Genomic DNA, 17,767 nt, shown 5'->3' with positions numbered 1-17,767 from the left:
TACATGCTTTTCTGCAGCATCTTCATTGAAGAATATTGAACCAAATAAAAACAAGATTTTTGCATTTACAAAAGTCCCTGACCCTTTCCAAAAGGACAGAGGCACAAAAATGCATTGATGCGTTCCATAGGAACCCATGTTAAAAAGTACATGTTCTGGAATTCTGCAAAAAGTATGAAAAACGCATTGGTGTGAATCGAGCCTAAGGCAAATGCTTATTGAGAATATACCAGTATCATCTAAAACAATGCCAGGTTAACAATTTTTTTTTTGTTTTCCAGTCGCCATCAAAATCGGCTTTAGCCATGCTGGCAAAACCTATATATCTAGTCCACTAATAATTTAGCTGAACTACCACTGGCATGTGACCATCACCATTTCTACAGGGATAAAGCCACTATCCAAAATAAGCTAGGGGTATGTGGAGGAAATGGCAGCACCAACTGTAAAAGTGCAGAACACATATGAACATAAATCCAGCATCTAGAATGGACAGACATAGATTCTGTGCATCCTCTACAGAATACAGCTTGCAAAATGTATTGTTAACCTTGAAGCAAGAGATTTCAAATTCCTACTGAAATATATATAAAAAAAAAAAGGTATTTTATAGAGTTTGCTGGGAATTCACATATTTAGTTATTTAGATAGAAAAATAGTGTTTAGGCATTAATATAAGTGCTATGATTGATACCGGTACATATATTCCAGCCCTATGTGTGATTGATGAATTCATTTCTCTAGCGGTGGTCGTCTTTAGCAACCACAGCCAATTTTTCTTCCATTTTTGGTCACGCAGGAAGCACATTGGCAGATACAGCAGCCTTAAAAGGCTTATAGACTGTCAGCCATCTAGACCAGTCACTGAGCTGAATACCACTGATATCTGTAAGGAAAAGCTAACAAAATACCAATTTAAATGTATTTATTTTTTTAGACCTTCTTAAAATGCTAGACGCCGGACGCTCCTGCTGAGTGAGTGATCCATAACAAGGAGCTCTGCCTTTACTTGCCTGATCCAGATCAATATCAAAGCCAAAAGGCATCTAGCATGTTCACCTGCTGAACCTGACAAAAATACAGGACCTTTCCTTTTAGCTCCAGAAAATGCTAGATGCCTGGCTGTCCTGTTAATATTGACATCCAGGCAACTGACTGAACTGTACACTACACTGTAGACCTATGGGATAACAATCAGGGTACTGACCAGTCCTTTCACACGCATAATATACACAATGTTCATCTGAAAAGCATACTGCCCTTAAAGTCACAAGTTGTTCCAGTGGTATTGAGGCAACTATCAGACACTATAGGCTTTTTATACACCACTGGTCTCTCCCAATACTCCAGTGCAGGACGTGTATGTGCTAAGCGGTGGCCTGGCAATCTCTCTTGCTGTATCCATTATGTTGCGGACCCAACAAGACAGAGGCCTGTAACGCTAATCATTCACCCCACAGTCAAAAATAAGAGCAGTGAGAGGGCTGCATCCCTCGTTATACAGGATTTGTTTATTACAAAATGTCCTCGCAGAACCTGTTCACCCTTTCAGTGCAGTCTCCGCAGAGCCTCACTCTAGCAGCGCAATGCTCTGCCACTTTCTCTGTACATCCACGCTGATGAAGGAAGGGAAGTTGTGGAAAGGGGGGCAGGGTGGTGGTGATTTTACTGGTCACTCAATATGACACATACATACATATATATATTTTTATATATATTTGTAAATTTTCAATAGGGGCTCAAGTCCAGGTGAACAGGTGCATCTCTCACATTCGCTCCTAAAGCACCCCACCCGCCTCCACTCTGTGGAAAGGGGGGAGGAGGCAGAGATCCACTCGCCGTATTTACTTCCCCTGTTCGTAGAAAGAATTCAAAACATTACCAAAAAAATGTGCAGGACTTTGTACAAGGGGAGAAAGGTGGTGGGGAGATGATGGAGGAGGTGTGGGGAGAGGTCAGCTCATCATCTCGTTACTGTTGGGACCGCAGCTTGAGTTTTTCATTGAGTCGTTGACTTCTCGTCGGAAGGCCGAAAGGTTCTGCGTAAACCTGACAAGGACAAAAAAAAGTGTGAAGTGATGTCACAATCATAACTATAAATGTTGTCTGACCATTCACTGTTCAATTTTTTTTTTAATTCTTTCTGGTGCAGAAAATAAATGGATATCTTGTTGCATATCAAGAGAAGGATACAAATGTGAAGACTGGACCATGAATAGATGTGGGCCGTTTATAGACAGGTGTGGCAGTGGTAATATAGGAGGGGGGGTGCCAGTGCCCATTAGGTTTATGGCATTAAATGCCAGGACAAGGTCATCCACTGCCCAGGGCAAGGATGGACAACTGCCCCAACCTCCAGTGTTGGAGATGCCACAAAGCACTCTCAGCCCTGTTCATAGCAACCAACAAGCATCCTGGTTTTCCTAACAGCACTGCAGAATTGGAAGCCGTCTTGAACAGCAAATCAGTCATGTAGAACCCTCTCAAATGGAACCGCCAATGAAAGAGCAATACTTTACCACAAAACATCTGTTTAGAAATTCACAGTACAGGAAGGAAGACACATGTATACAAATTCTGGACAGTACAAGGACATAAAGACCCCCATCTAGTCATGGTGCAGATGGCACAGCCCACCAAATACATCATCTAACTATATAATCATAGCATTACCTGCTATGTAGCTCAGTTACTTCATACCCCATAGCACAGGATGGTGTCTGCTGGGAAAGTAAACAACTTCCTCTTCCTGGGCATGTGATGGTCACATGGCCAGGGAGAGCAAGTACAGGATTTCATTCACCAGCAGGAATCTGTTCTGTATTGCTGGCAGGGTCTGCTGCTGCCCTACATCAAGGGAGGCATTCACCTACAATGCCTAATGGAGCTTTGTCCAGTGCTGGAATGCCAAGCGCTCTAGCACAGGATGCTCACTACCACTCTATAGCGGCAGCTGTCCCTCTGCCTGCGTTGTCCCAGGTCTGCCACTAAATAAGGACTTGCACTTTAAGGTGAAACCACAGAATATTTCCCATCTTGACATAAAAATGGAGCTTAGCCCAGCTTCCTCAATTGTCATTAAAGCAGAGTTCCACACAAAAAGTGTAGCTGCTGACTTTTAATAAACAAGACACTCACCTGTCCCACAGTCCAGCGTTACGGGTGCACGAAGCCTCTATCCTCTCCCCCATTGCAAGTGTGGGCACCTGGATGTGACAGCTTGTGGCTTCTCAGTCGCGTGGCCTAGGCAATCCTCTCTCCCAGTGGCCAGGCAATCTTCTGGGACCTGTGGTAGGTCTCAGAAGATTGCAGAAACGGAGGGGGAAAGGAAGAGTCACCTAGAGGGTGAGGTGACAAGAGCAGGAAGTGTGAGCTGGGTACCTGCGCGCGCCCCCCCCCCCCCCAAAAAAACATTACATGCTTAAAGCAGAAGTTTCACTTTTGAATAGAACTCCGCTTTAAGCATAGCAGGCAGGCTCACTAACCTACAGGGGATCCTCCTAAAGTTGAATTAGCTATTGCTGTAATATTTACAGGAAACATTGATAATGTGAAGGGACACCAAGGGAGATTCATCTATGAAGTAAAATAAAACTTGGCTGCTAGACAGCTGTGGTCCAGATCATGGCACTTCCATTTCCTTTGTGACATTCTGACTGACTTGATTCTTAGCAGTTTTGCCACACTAACCTGTCTCTGTTTTTGGTGAGTAGGTTCCCCTCAATTCCTTCCATTAAGTTCTCAAAGCACAAGTGCATAGCTTGCTGCTTCTCTGGGGGCTGACTGCTGACAATGCTGTTCCGGAGCTCTGCAAAGTACTGCAAGACAAAAAGTGTTATAGATAGCAACAATACTTACAGACTTGCAATAATAAAGCTGCCCACTCCTTCCTTACATTGACATACATTCCTCTGAATGCCGTAATCCATTACAGCCAATAAACGTATCTTTTTTTTTTGTCGGACATCGAAACTGAAATCTGATTGGCTGCTACGGATTATCGTATTTTGCAATGTCTTGAAGACTGAAATGTGTTAATGTGATAAGCAGGTAGCGGAAGAAATGCAATTCACAGAATGAAGAACAAGATGGAAGCAAATGATGAAACGCGTCACACCTACCTTCTCATTGAGGAGGATTAAGCCCAGTAACGGCCTGCTCATCGACCACTGGTTTCGGCAGTCTTCAAATATTATGATGTTGAGAACAGTGGAAAGCATCTGGAGGAGGATAGAAAGACACATAAATAAAAGCTATCTAGCTGCTCTCCAAACAGTATCCCCCTTATGGACTGCTGCAGGTAGTCCTGATTGAGCCAACTGCTGAAAGCAGATACACACTGATATATTTAGAGGAGGCAATTCAGTTTCTTTAATGTCACTGATTTGTGTTCTCTTTTTTTTTTTTTTTTAATAAATGCCACCTTTTCATTAAATGATAAAAGTGATTAAACTACCTATGGGGGGTCAACATTTAAGTGACTGTAAACCTACGTTTTTTTTTTTTTTTTAAACAACGTCATACTAACCTGCTCTGTGCAACGGTTTTACACAGAGCAGCCCCAATCCTCCTCTACTCGGGTCCCCCGCCAGCACCTCCTGGCAGAAATGTTTAAAGAATTCAATTTCCCTGCAATACATCTACATCGGGGCAGAGAAACCACAACTGTTTGTTTTGTTGTTGTTTTAGCTGTTGGATGCTGATTTTTCTTATATGAAACGGTTTATTGAAGCTGCTGCACCTAACCAAGTTGCATTTCAGGAAAGCCATTCATTACAGCCGGAAGAAGTCTGTCATTGATAGAACTAGTTGCATGCCAATTAAGGGGGTTAGTATCTGGAAAGTCTTTTTGATTAACGTCACCTGTTGGATCATCTCCGGGTGCTGCTGCATGATGTGCAGGAAGCGTTCACTCTCTTGTGGGGGTGGTGCGCCCCTTTTCTTACTGCTGCGGGAAAGTTGCTTGAAGAGGTATGTGACTATGTGGTCCAGGCAGGAGCAACAGCCCGTGCACACCATGGTGTCTGGAGAAGGCAGAGAATGTTATTAAACGACAAACTGCACAATGTCGGCACGTCTTCAAATCCCAAACACAAGCAGATACCCACCTAGAGCTGTGAGCCCCTCTGAGATAGAGGACAGAATGTACATGATTACATGAGGCTCCAGGCTGGCAATGAAAGACATGTGATCCTGAGTCAGCACCTCCAGCAGCGAGTAATATGACTGACTGAGCTTGGGGTAATCCTGCAAATCACAGATAAACGTTATATTTACAGTACAACTCTCTGAACCTGAGGCAATTCTTCCAGTTCATGAGGCGTCTCAGAGCCCTGCTTATAATGGGGATAGCAAACCTGTTGTATTTTGCCAGTAAATGGTACGGTTTAAATGCTAGTTGTGATGTTAAAAAAAAAAGTGAAAAATAAACAAAAGCAGACAGATGTGCAAAAATGAAAAACTGCCACCTCTTCAGCTTCCCTTCACTAAACTGACTGCTCCTCCAATGAGCGATCCCTGTTTGGACAGCTTTTCAGAGGCGATTGACAGGTGGTGATGTAATGCCTTCTCAGTGGTTGTTTTAACACCTTTTTTTGGAAACATGCTGCAACCGCACGCATTGCACAGGGTTGCACGGCATTTGCAGTGCTTCAAAAAATTGGCAACCACCCCAATCTATACAGTGAGGCAAAAAAAAAAAAAAAGTATTTGATCTCCTGCTGATTTTGTAAGTTTGCCCACTGACAAATAAATGGTCTATATAATTTCAACAGTGAGAGAAAACAGATTTTAACAGTGAGAGATAACAAAAAAAAATATCCAGACAAATGCATTTCAAAAAAGTTATAAATTGATTTACATTTTAATAAAGTGAAATAAGTATTTGATCCCCTACAGGTAACAAACAGATTAGAAATGCAAGGGAGTGCTCCTAATCTCAGCTTGTTACCTGTATAAAAGAGAACGGTCCATAGAAGCAATCAATCACATTTTTTAATCTCTCCACCATGGCCAAGACCAAAGAGCTGTCCAAGGATGTCAGGGACAAGATTGTAGACCAACAAAGTCTGGAATGAGCTACAAGACCATTGCACCAGCAGCTTGGTGAGAGGGTGACAACAGTTGCAAACGGAAGAAACACAAAATAACTGTCAATCTCCCTCAGTCTGGGGCTCCTCGTGGAGTTTCAATGATCATGAGAACGGTGAGGAATCAGCCCAGAACTACATGGGAAAATGTTGTCAATGATCTCAAGGCAGCTGGGACCATAGTCACCAAGAAAACAATTAGTAACACACTAGGCCGTGAAGGACTAAAATCCTGCAGCGCCCACAAGGTCAAGAAAGAACATGTACAAGCCCATCTTAATGATTCCGAGGAGAACTGGGTGAAGGTGTTGCGGTCAGAAGAGACCAAAATAAAGCTCTTTGGCATCAACTCAACTCGCTGTGTTTGGAGGAGGAATTCTGCCTATGACTCCAAAAACACAATCCACCCCATCAAACATGGAGATGGAAACATTATGCTTTGGGGGTGTTTTTCTGCTAAGGGGACAGGACAACTTCACCGCATCAAATTGAAGATGTACCGACAAATCTTGGGCGAGAACCTCCTCCCCTCAGGCAGGGCATTGAAAATGGGTATTGCAGCATGACAATGACCCAAAACACACGGCCAAAAGGAGTGGCTCAAGAAGCAGCACATTAAGGTCCTGGAGTGGTCTAGCCAGTCTCGAGACCTTAATCCCATAGAAAATATGTGGAGGGAGCTGAAGGTTCGAGTTACCAAACCTCAGCTTCAAAACCTTAAAGACTTGGAGAGGATCTGCAATAGGGAGTGGGACAAAATCCCTCCTGAGATGTGTGCAAACTACAAGAAACGTCTGACCTCTGATTGCCAACAAGGGTTTTGTCCCCAAGTACTAAGTTATGTTTTGCGAAGAGGTCAATTACTTATTTCACTCATCAAATGCAAATCGATTAAACTTTTTTGAAATGCATTTTTCTGAATATTTTTGTTATCCTGCAACCCATGTCACAGACAAAATATTTTCCAGCACACTTGCCAGCCAGCCTGCAAAACAACCAAATTGACCCGGTCTATCAAGTCACATTAAAACAGAGTGCACACAGGGAGGTGGCTCAACGCGATTGGCACTGCGCTGACAAGCCATTTACCTCTGCAGCTAGGGGATCGGATCCCGGTCTCGGCTACATGTGAATTGAGTTTGGTGGTCTCAGCCCGGCTCCCGGTGGGTGTGCTATGCGAGGTAAGCCTGCGCTTAGTACGCCCACCCCCCTCCCACAAAAACCACCACACTTACACGCACTCGAAATTGGGTTAACATGCACGCACTTTGACCACGCTGTCTCTAAAAAAGAGAGGCGAAGGACTAACGGGGCTGGTTGAGTGGGCTAGAGCCTCTCACTCCCTTATAGGGAGTCCCTCTGCCCCGTTGGGCTTCAAAGCGGAGCAGGTAGGGCGGGCTATGTGGGAGGACCCCCTCACACACCCACCATTGCCACCCGGGGCATGGAGAAAGGTGGCAGATTGCCTCTGGGGGAGGCCTGCCTACTCCCAACTCCTGCAGTCCGGCTCCTCTCTCGAGTACACGCACAAAATACACTTAAAAAAAAAAAAAGTGCACACATGCAAATGTATGCGTAAGCTACAGTGCTTATGGCAAGGATCCTCTGTCTACTGCAGTACCGTTGGCTGAATTGGGCGTGGGGATGCACTGGATGCAGTCAGCTCGTTATTGGGCTCTCGCCAAGCATCACTGTGCCTTTGAGGAGTGGGCACACCTGCCCTGAATCTATCCATCACAAATTCAAAGAGTTAGGACTGCAGTAGACAGAGGAGCCTTGGCATAGGCACAGGGCTTATGCATATATTTGAAAATGTGTGAACCTTTGATTTTAATGCGACTTGTTGGATTGGGTCAAGTCGTTGTTCTGCAGGCTGGCCGGCAAGGGTGCTGGGAATTTTTTTGTTTGCACCTTTCCCCCTGTCAGAATACAACAGCTCAGTGGGGAAGATCGCTGTACTAACATCGGATTGTTAATATTGCGGCTCCGATCAGAGCGGTCAGTTTTTTTTCATCCAACCTGCTGGGTTGAATGGAAAAAAAGCTCATGGTGAGAACTAGGCTTCAGAAATGGGCACTGCCAACCTCTTCTGCGATCACAGTGGAGGCAGCTCTGATTAAAAAATGAACCTTTACAACCCCTTTATTTTCTAAATAGGTTCCTTTAAGCTAGTGCATTGTTGGTTCACTTAACATTTAGAAGGGAAATGGAAGGAAAACGTAAGTGAACAATGCACTAGCTTAAAGGAACCTATTTAGAAAATAAAAGACAAACCTTTACAACCCCTTTAGGCTTGGTTTATTCTTGCAATCGGAGAGGGGCAGTCAATGAAATATATACAAAATGACCAACACCGATTTGGGGCATGAAAAAAAAGGAACATTAGGAATGTTGTATACATAATAAACTGAATGAACTTCATGAATTGAAACACAGCTGTTGTATCTTGCGGTGATCTTACAATACAAGCTAATGTTAAAGCTGTTGTATAAAGAAGGGGAAAATAGCAACTTGTTTTTATCAATGGTATTTGCATCTCAGGTAAGACAATAAAATAAACCCGAATAGACATCACCACCAATAGCCCTATTTTAGTTTTTATAAAGCAATCTTCTTTGGACTTTGCCTTACAAATTGTTCTCTTTAGGAATTTGCTGGTTAATACTAAATACAGTTAGCCAAGGTTAGGATATTCCTACAGATCAAAAAAGACAAAATACCAATGCTGCAAAAGAAAGAGATGCAGCTTTGAGTGTAGTATTACCAGCAGATCACTGTGTGGCACAGACAGCAGCAGTTTGACAAACGTCTGCAAAGCATTATCCAGAGCTTCATCTCCGTACAGCCGGAAGACCCCAAAGTTGACATAGCTGCCACTAAGAGCGGCTTTTAGCACCGAGAAACATATAGAGATTCCCTTCAACTTCAGCACATAGAGCTGCTCCTTGGGGAGCTCACCCAGGGTCAGGATCCGATTACCTGAGGGGAAAATGCATGTCTATGAAACACATATAAACACCTCCAGAAAGAAGACTTCAGCACTCCAGTGAGATGAGACTTGCTACGGAAATAGAAGCACAATGCAATGTATGCCATAAGCACATATTTTGAGAAAATTTACAGAACAATTTCTGTAAAAAAATACAACCCCCCCCCCCCCAAAACAAAAAAAAAAAAAAAACACAAAAAAGGATATATTTGCATTGTTGACTCCACGCACAGTGATTTAAGACCCCTTTCACACTGCAGCACCCGGCTGTTATCGCTAAAGCGCCACTTCTTTCTGCAGCACTTTTCGGCACTTTTGAAGCGCTGCCCATTGATTGCAATGGGCAGGGCATTTTGGGAGCGCCATTTACAGTGCTCCCCAACCCACCCCAAAGACGCTGCTTGCCGGACTTTTCGTAACGTCCCGCAAGCGCACCGCCCGAGTGTGAAAAGACACACTGCAATGAATGGGAGGCGTTTTTCAGTGGCTATTTTTAGTGCTGAAGCGCCTGAAAACTGCCTCAGTGTGAAAGGGGTCCAAGTCTTATAAGTGTGTATCCTCGTCTGAAAATAATCTTTGATGCAATCAGTAAGCCGTCATTTAGCACTGACTTTCTAACTAAATTCCACCCCTGAATTGATGTCTGGGTAAAATCATCCCCCCCCCCCCCCCCCCAGTGTAAAGCGTACATTCCTCTATGTTTGTGTTCATTTGATGCCCTGTTCCCCTTTCTTCTCCTACTTCTAAACCTGCTAATCCTTTAACACCCAGTTCACACTGAATGCATCTTTAAAATCGCGCTACTTCGGAGCGATTTCAAAGCAGACAGTCCATTCGATTTCATGTGTGGCATGACAACATTTGTGCGACTACATGCACAGATGTCACTGCAAGTCACACATGAAATTGGCAAAAATGGTGCAGGAACCTTTTCAAAATCAATGCAAGTCAGAGTCCCACTGATATGAACGGTTCCATAGCCAGAAATAGGGTGCGAATTCTCATTGACTTTGATCTGTAAAATTGAATGACAAGTCGCAGCTGTGTGAACAGAGGCTTAATGTCTTCCTTTCTACATTACTGTGACAGTGCTTTTTAGTTTTAGTATAGTGAAGGAAGGATGCAGGCCAGAACTGCCAAACCTTTCTTATTAGAATTATCTAGTATTCTGAGGTGTAGAGGTAGAAACTAGAATGTGCAATTTCCTACTGAGTAGTGGTGTCACACAAAATGTGACTACAGTGTGTGACAAGGAATGTGTAAATCACAAAAACTGTCTGGAACAGGAAAAAAAAAAATTGTATCCTCTTATGCAAGAGCTTACCATAAGTTGTGATCATTTTACTGGTCTCTCGAAATAGAAGAATACCATTCGGTGAGGAAACATCAAACTGTAACCTCTGTGACCTGCAGATGGATGACAGACATGGTCAGCTCCTTTTTACCGTTTAAGGGATAAAATAAAAATAAAGAAAGAAGAAAACAAACCTGTTGTGTACTAGTTCTGCCATAAGCTTGAGGATGGGTGTTGTACAGGCTGGGTCATGGAACCAGAGTTCTAGTGCCCTCTGAAGAATGGGCATGTATGCTGGGTATCTGAGAATGGCTAAGGAATAGCCATGAGCAGGACTGGTACATACACTGGTATACGTTTACATTTAAGTTGACATTTTTTAATATATATATTTATTCTTTTGATCGGTACTAGTGGTGCAATGGATCGTAAATGATCCGTGATCCGAACGGGTCACCATATGCAGTGCACCACGTGACCAGGAGCTCCGCTGCTGCCTCGGACATAGGAAAGGCCAGCTTCGGCCTAGCTCCCGGAGCAGTGGCCTTCTTGGTCCACCCAGCGGCGGCCTAGGTGAGCCTAGAGTGGCGCACTGACGTCATCAACCGCTCGTGTTCGGCCGGTTTCTCTGGTAAGACTAAGCAAGCACTAATCTTCCTACACAGAGGGGGAGCTGTCGGTGGATATCTCTCTCTCTCTCTCTTTGAAACGCTGACTCCAATAGCAAATTTCTCCTCATTCCCTCTTCCAGTTACAGCTGTCTTTGGGATAACAAGTAAGGAGGAATCCTTGCACTGGGGACACGGACAACAATAAACCTGACAGTTGGCTGTAGTTTCACTTTAAAGGATAAGTTCACCTTTGGGAACATGTTACACCTGATTTTAGGGTGGAACATGCATCATGTTCCCAGTGCTGCAGCTGCCACCCGCTGACCCCCCCCCTCCTCTCTGTGACAGCAGTACGGGGAGAACTGTACTAGCTGTGACAACAGCACAGCTGTGCAGGGCTCCGCCCACACGGCCATGTCATTCAAACACACAGCTCTGTGCATGAATGAACTACAAGTCCCAACATCCTTAGCAGCTGTCGATTTGAGGTTCTCAGTGAACTACCACGGTGCTGTGGTAGGTCATTGAGTCTTCCTTTTTAGGGAGTATCGGCTTACCATACAGGATTTACATTCAAGCCAATACACGGACACTGTGAAGGAGATCTGCATGGCACCAGCGATCTGCTTTACAGGCTCCTACTACAAAAAAAAAATATATATAAAAATGCACATTTCTTTTATCTGCAAAAAGATGCATTTATTTTATTTATTTTTCAAGCGAACTTGTCCTTTAACTGGACTACTTACCAAGCACCTGGTCCACATTGCTTCTCACAACATACACCACATTTTACCGCGACACACCAAGACTGATACATACAAGATGAATGAACCGTGAACCACAAGCAATAATCTGCTTCCAGCATGTATATTCTTTTAAAGTTGTATTAAACCCAGTAGCAAACATACTGCAGCTTACTAATTCTTACACGTAATGGCTGCAGTCTTTATGATTTTTTGTTTTTCACCCGGTGATCTGGCGAGTAACGTTTTTTCAAGCGAACCAGCTGTCCTGCAGAAGTAGCAGTTACAGGGATGAAACAATTTACCACGACGGGGGTGCTTACTATGATAGCTTATGTAAAATCTTTACCCCAAAAGGGGAAAAATCTATTGCAACTGCGCTTATAGTGTTAGCTGGAGTTTGGCTTCAATTTGTTAGTTTATCTAAAAAGCTGGCCAAAGATGATTTTTTTTTTTGATCAGCCAGCCAACTAATCAAAAAAGAAAGCAAACAGATTTCCCATCCACACATTCCAGGTGGATGGGGGAATCCTCCCCAATGTGCTATTGTAATCTGACAACGGGACTCCTCCGCTGTCAGAATACACTGATCAGCCCTGCTGCACATTGGCTGCATGCACTGATCGAAATACTATTTTTTTTTTTTATACACAGTCTCTCGAGAAGAGTTTAATACTATCATTAGACTCTCCTCAAATGGGAAAGGCCAAAATAAAAAGGATTGAGCTTTGCCCAGTCGCTGATGAATTGGACAGCTTTCAGACAATTTATGGCCAGATTAAATCTGCTAGTACATCCAACACTCCAACCAGACTGATAACGCTGCTGTCCAAAAGGTGTCTCTATGCTCCTTCATCCAGAGTGTAGGCACTCCAACATAGGAGTTGGATTACTGCTGGATCACCTGGTGAATAAGAAAACAAAGCCTAAAAACAAAACGAATATGGCCGCCACATCTAATGATTAGTAAGCTGCAATAGGTTTTGGGTTTAATTCCGCTTTAAGTTGCATGTTAAAAAATGAATGCAATTGCGTAGTTTACCAGAATTCCTGGAATACATCAGGGGCATGTCAGCTAATGACCAACACAGCCTGAAAAGGATACATCCAGTCAAACAGCATCATAAAGCTACTCTTGGCGTTAAAAGCAAAGGCGATTCCTCGCAAGTCTCTCACCAACCCAACTAGACTTCTCTAGACATGAAAGAGAACATTGTTAAAATGGGCACAGATAACATTTTCCAGCATGTGTTAAATGCCACAGATGACTTCAACTTGTGCAATATGGTCTTTTAGATTAAAGCGGAGGTTCACCCAAAAATCAACTTTGTGCCATTAGATCCAGCATACTGCTGACATCTGCAGTATGTTTTTTTTTTTTTTTTTTTTTTTTTAGTACTTATCGTTTTATTCGCTGTTGTTATCCGGCTCCGATCGGGAATTCCTGCGGGGAATAGGCGTTCCTAAGCCAAGCGGATTTGATTGACGGGCTGCTAAAGCGCGTCACGCCTTCCGAAAATATCCGAGGTGACACTCGGGTGTTTACAGCGCCTGCGGTGTAGAGCTGACTGTGCAGGCGCCGTAAACACTTGAGTGTCACTTTGGGTATTTTCGGAAGGCGTGACGCGCTTTAGCAGCCCGTCAATCAACTCCGCTTGGCTTAGGAACGCCTATACCCAGAAGGAATCCCCGCTCAGAGCCGGATAACAACGGCTGATAAAACGATAAGTACAAAAAAAAAAAAAACAGCATACTGCAGATGTCAGCAGTATGCTGGATCTAATGGCACAAAGTTGATTTTGGGTGAACCCCCGCTTAAAGTACTTCAGATCTTTTCTAAAAATGGTTTATGTACAGACACCTTGTACCTGTGCTAGACTTCAAACCAGTCAAGGCACTACTGCATTTGAAATCTGAATAATATAAAAAGACACTTATGCTGCTTTAAGTTTCAAAATGTTGAGTGCTTAGGGAGCAAACAACCTATCAGGGCATTCCCAATCTTTGTAAAGAAATAACTGGAAAAGCGGATAACACCCAAGGCCAGAAACAGCTCCAGTAGAAGCAACAGGCTGATCTTCTAGCTTCAGGGTGGTGCACACTGCATCAACAGGAGCTGAAACAGTTATCCTTTAGCCATCGTTTACATTGACCGCGGCTTTGAAATCGTGCAATTTCATCTGACGTCGCAGTTTCAAAGCTGCATGTCAGTGTAAATTAGGGTGCAACTTGGAAGACATCTGTGCAGCTTCACGCACAGATATCTATGCAAGTCGCACCTAAAATATCCAAAAGTGGTGGAACTACTTTTTTCAAATCGATGCTGCACCGGAAAGACGGCGTACCAATTTGAATCTAGGAGCCAGTTTTTTTTTTTGGACTAGCAAGGCTTTATTGGGCGACAGATTTCTAAATTTTTACACAGAGAGACTGGAGTCGGGCATGCTGCTGGGTGGGGCATGCATGTCCCTTTGGGGCTGGGGTTTTCAGGGTGTGTGACATGCTTTGTGGGCAGGACTCTGCTCAACCCGCTGCAAAGATATCCCTCTGCACTCCCATGACACCACAGGGCACTCCTCCACACACCCCTCCCAGAGACCACATGGCACTACTCTCCACTCCCCCCAACACCACAAGATACCCCTTCACATATACTGACACCACAGGATAGCCCTCTGCACTTCTGTGACACCACATGACTCCCCCCCCCTCCCCCCAGGGGAATCTGGAAAACCAGCATAGGATCAGTGCTGGGCACCATTGTCAAACAATAGCTCAGTGAGGTTAATCACTGCACGAACATCACTTGCGTTAGTACAGCGATGTGGCGGTTTTTATTTTCTTTCATTCAGCCCACTGGGTTTAACGAAAAATAAAACTTATAGTGTGTAACGGGCTTTACATCTAATTGCCTAGTAGGAAATAGAGGCAGTTCTGAAGTATTCACTGGGCCATAAAATCTGCAGGGTACATGGGTAACTTATGTGGGACTCACAGTGACAACAAAGTCACATTACCTTGGCTTCCTGCTCATTAAAGTTGTTGCTGTTGAACATTTGAGCCATTGATTCAAAGGCAGCAGTGAGAGGCATCATGAATTGAGCAAACTGTTCCTCATCCTCTCCTAAAGACAACAAGGACAGTGTAAACAATGACACAGCTAGAGGCAAGGGTAAAACTCACAAGACTTAATAAGGCAATAGTACCTAAATCCACCATGAGGAGACGTCCTAGTGCTGTGTAGAAGGTAGTGCGGCAGCGCATATCTGACAAATTTGATTGGCTGTTAATTCCCAGGAAAGAAAAGTGTTCGCTCTGTAACACAATATAAAGACATTGTTGCAGGATCTGCTCACAAAAATCACACCATCCACAGGATGCCAACCATTTGTCATTTGGATCAAACATAGGAAACATTTCTTCTGAGTGCGATCCTGGACTTAAAAGGGGTTGTAAAGGAAAAAAAAGTTCCCTAAATAGCTTCCTTTACCTTAGTGCAGTCCTCCTTCACTCACCTCATCCTTCGATTTTGCTTTTAAATGTCCTTATTTCTTCTGAGAAATGCTCACTTCAGTCTGTAACTACACACAGTAATGCAAGGCTTTCTCCCTGGTGTGGAAAAAGCCTCTTGAGGGGGCGAGCAGGAGTTTCAGGACGTCCACTAAGGCTGCATTCACACTATAGCGTACTGAATCGCAGCGTTTTGTCCCGCGAATTGCGGCGGCAAATAGTGGCGTTTTGTACCGCGATTCGCGGCGACAAAACGCCGCGATTGTGAATGCAGCCTGTGACCCCCTCTATGGAGATGGTTCACACCTCCTAGCCGAACGCCGAAAGACGCCTGAAAAAAAGGTCCGGGACCTTTTTTCAGGCGGCAGGCGTCAGGCGTGGAGATGTGAACCATCTCCATAGAGGGCAATGCTAAAGCATCCCTCTGGCGTGTCGGGGCGGCATTCACACTACAGGCGTATATACGCCTAGGTGTGAACGGGGCCTTTCACACAGCTCCTTTCTCTATCTGCAAAGTAGAGTGTCCCCCGACTTGCCTGCTCGCCCCCTCAAGAGGCTTTCTCCACACCAGGGAGAAAGCCTCACATTACGGTGTGGAGTTACAGACAGAAGAACAGGAAGTGAGGATTTCTCAGAAGAAATGAGGACATTTAAAAGTAAAATCAAAGGATGAGGTAAGAGGAGGACTGCACAAAAAGTAAAGGAAGCTATTTAGGGGAATTTCCCCCCCCCCCCCCCCCCCTTACAACCCCTTTAATTCGCTTCAGGTCACATTTATTACTCAGAAACAGGAGTAACATTCTAGACTAGGAAAATCAAAACTGATCAACACTTGCTATTGTGAACGGGACGCATTTTTATATATATTGATGTAGGCTACCACCATATGCAGCGAGGAGATGTGCTTGGGGGAAGAATCCCTAAAGTGTTTTAGTTCCTAAGTTTTTCGGTAAAAAGGTGGAGTAACACCTTCCCCAACTATCCAACATCCCTGCTGTACTTACCCCGGACGATGTCGAGCCATCAGAGACCATGCAGCCGGTCCAGTGGATTTGAAATCTCTGTGCAGTGCTTCTGGGATGGACCAGAGAGATTCACTGTGCAGGCGCTAACCAATCATAATTGCCATGGTCCACCTCAGAAGTGCAGCACAGAGAAGAGGGAGAAAAGTAGGGATATGAAATCCCATAAGCACTGGAACAGTTGAGTGGGGCCAGCATCACTAGAGGAGACCAGAATGATGGGAGGGAGAACGGTCTGGGTTCACCTTTATGTTTTTTTCCTGTAAAGGTGAACTAGCTCCGTCTTGTTATATTGGTCACAGTTTGTGTGGAGTTATAAATACTTGAAACAGGAAAGTGGAGGCATTTCCCAATTTCCTCCCTGACAAGCAGTCTACATTTTATGTGCATTTTGGCACTTAACTTCCTTAGGAGGTAAAGAGGAAATTCCAACAAAATATTTTTTTTCCGCTATGATTGAAAGAATGATAAAAAAAAAAAAAAAAAAAACCACCACCACACACACACTTTTTTTTGTTACGATCAGAATACTTGAATCTGTCTTTAGCGTTCTGTAATCCCTTGTACAGCAGCACTTTGGGAAAGGAAGAGCCAGCCGTTAAAGGGAGTCAGGCCTCTACTGCTTAATACAGTGTTTTTACAAGGCGTCTATTAAACAAGCATGATGGTTGTAGGGGGGGCACTGGATACAGTGTAAAACGGGGCATCAAATTGTATATTATCTTCAGTTCCACTGCAAGGAAAGGCAGGTGTAAGGCGAACCATAAATGATTAGAGTTCTCTCATTCAGCATGGATATCGTTTTACCGAATGCCCCAACAGTGCCTGCATCTGATAGGATGCAGTCACTGTTCGTCTGATAAATTTTCCACCCGATTCCGTTTTTAAATTGACTTTGTTAATCCAGCTGGTACCAGCAGGGCCATCCACAGCCCGAATTTCAGCCAATTCAGCAGGAATCAACCAAAATTCAAGTTGGCCAGCTGAAGTATTTAACCCCTTGCTGCCACCCCCTGGTGCTTTAAGTGGCTCTAAAATGCCGGGAGGTGGGCTTTCCGATCTTGTGACTGTTGTGATTGGCTGTCACAAGTGCATCAGTAGCTGCCCAGGACAGCGCAGTTACTGTGAAGAGAGTGCGTTCTCAGCACACGAAAGCCATCCCCCCCCCCCCCCATGAACAAATAAATACAAGCACTCAGGTTTAAAGTTCACCTGCCCAGCGGCCGCATATATACGTACGGCCAGTAGGAACAGGTTAAGTGAGCCCAAAATCCGTGTTATTTTTTTACTCATTTCTAGGCTTGCTCCGGCTTCTGGCACATTATTACATTCATGGCAATGTGCAGAGCCACCGTTTGTAAAAAGGGTGATTTTTTTAAGCAATTCTAACCAAAGTTGTAATCAGGTACTGATTGCTAGAGAAAGCCTGAAGCTTCTGACAATACTACACAAGTTTCAGTTGCAAGGGCAACTTTAGCAGCTCCTCAATTTAATACAAGAGCCTGC

The 17,767-nt window shown here is 44.1% G+C and overlaps 1 protein-coding gene across 2 annotated transcripts in view; it reads right to left on the bottom strand.

Moving 5' to 3' along the window:
• Nucleotides 1-1,119: 1,119 nt before the first annotated feature.
• Nucleotides 1,120-17,767, bottom strand: part of XPO7 (exportin 7) — an 81,220-nt gene continuing 64,572 nt past the window's right edge. For both annotated transcript variants that reach the window (XM_040346135.1, XM_040346136.1), the window contains exons 18-28: nt 14,936-15,044; nt 14,747-14,853; nt 12,835-12,923; nt 10,567-10,674; nt 10,403-10,485; nt 8,854-9,068; nt 5,109-5,247; nt 4,864-5,024; nt 4,122-4,220; nt 3,691-3,818; nt 1,120-2,049 (exon numbers count right to left, since the gene is read on the bottom strand). In XM_040346135.1, coding sequence (XP_040202069.1) covers nt 1,956-2,049; nt 3,691-3,818; nt 4,122-4,220; nt 4,864-5,024; nt 5,109-5,247; nt 8,854-9,068; nt 10,403-10,485; nt 10,567-10,674; nt 12,835-12,923; nt 14,747-14,853; nt 14,936-15,044 — 1,332 coding nt within the window. In that variant the 3' untranslated portion in view covers nt 1,120-1,955. The remainder of the gene's footprint in view (nt 2,050-3,690; nt 3,819-4,121; nt 4,221-4,863; nt 5,025-5,108; nt 5,248-8,853; nt 9,069-10,402; nt 10,486-10,566; nt 10,675-12,834; nt 12,924-14,746; nt 14,854-14,935; nt 15,045-17,767) is intronic.

The sequence above is a fragment of the Rana temporaria genome, chromosome 3 (assembly GCF_905171775.1).
Source record: "Rana temporaria chromosome 3, aRanTem1.1, whole genome shotgun sequence".
Lineage (NCBI taxonomy): Eukaryota > Metazoa > Chordata > Amphibia > Anura > Ranidae > Rana > Rana temporaria.
The sequence above is the reverse complement of the archived record's forward strand: the minus strand, read 5'-3'. Positions and strand labels throughout refer to the sequence as shown.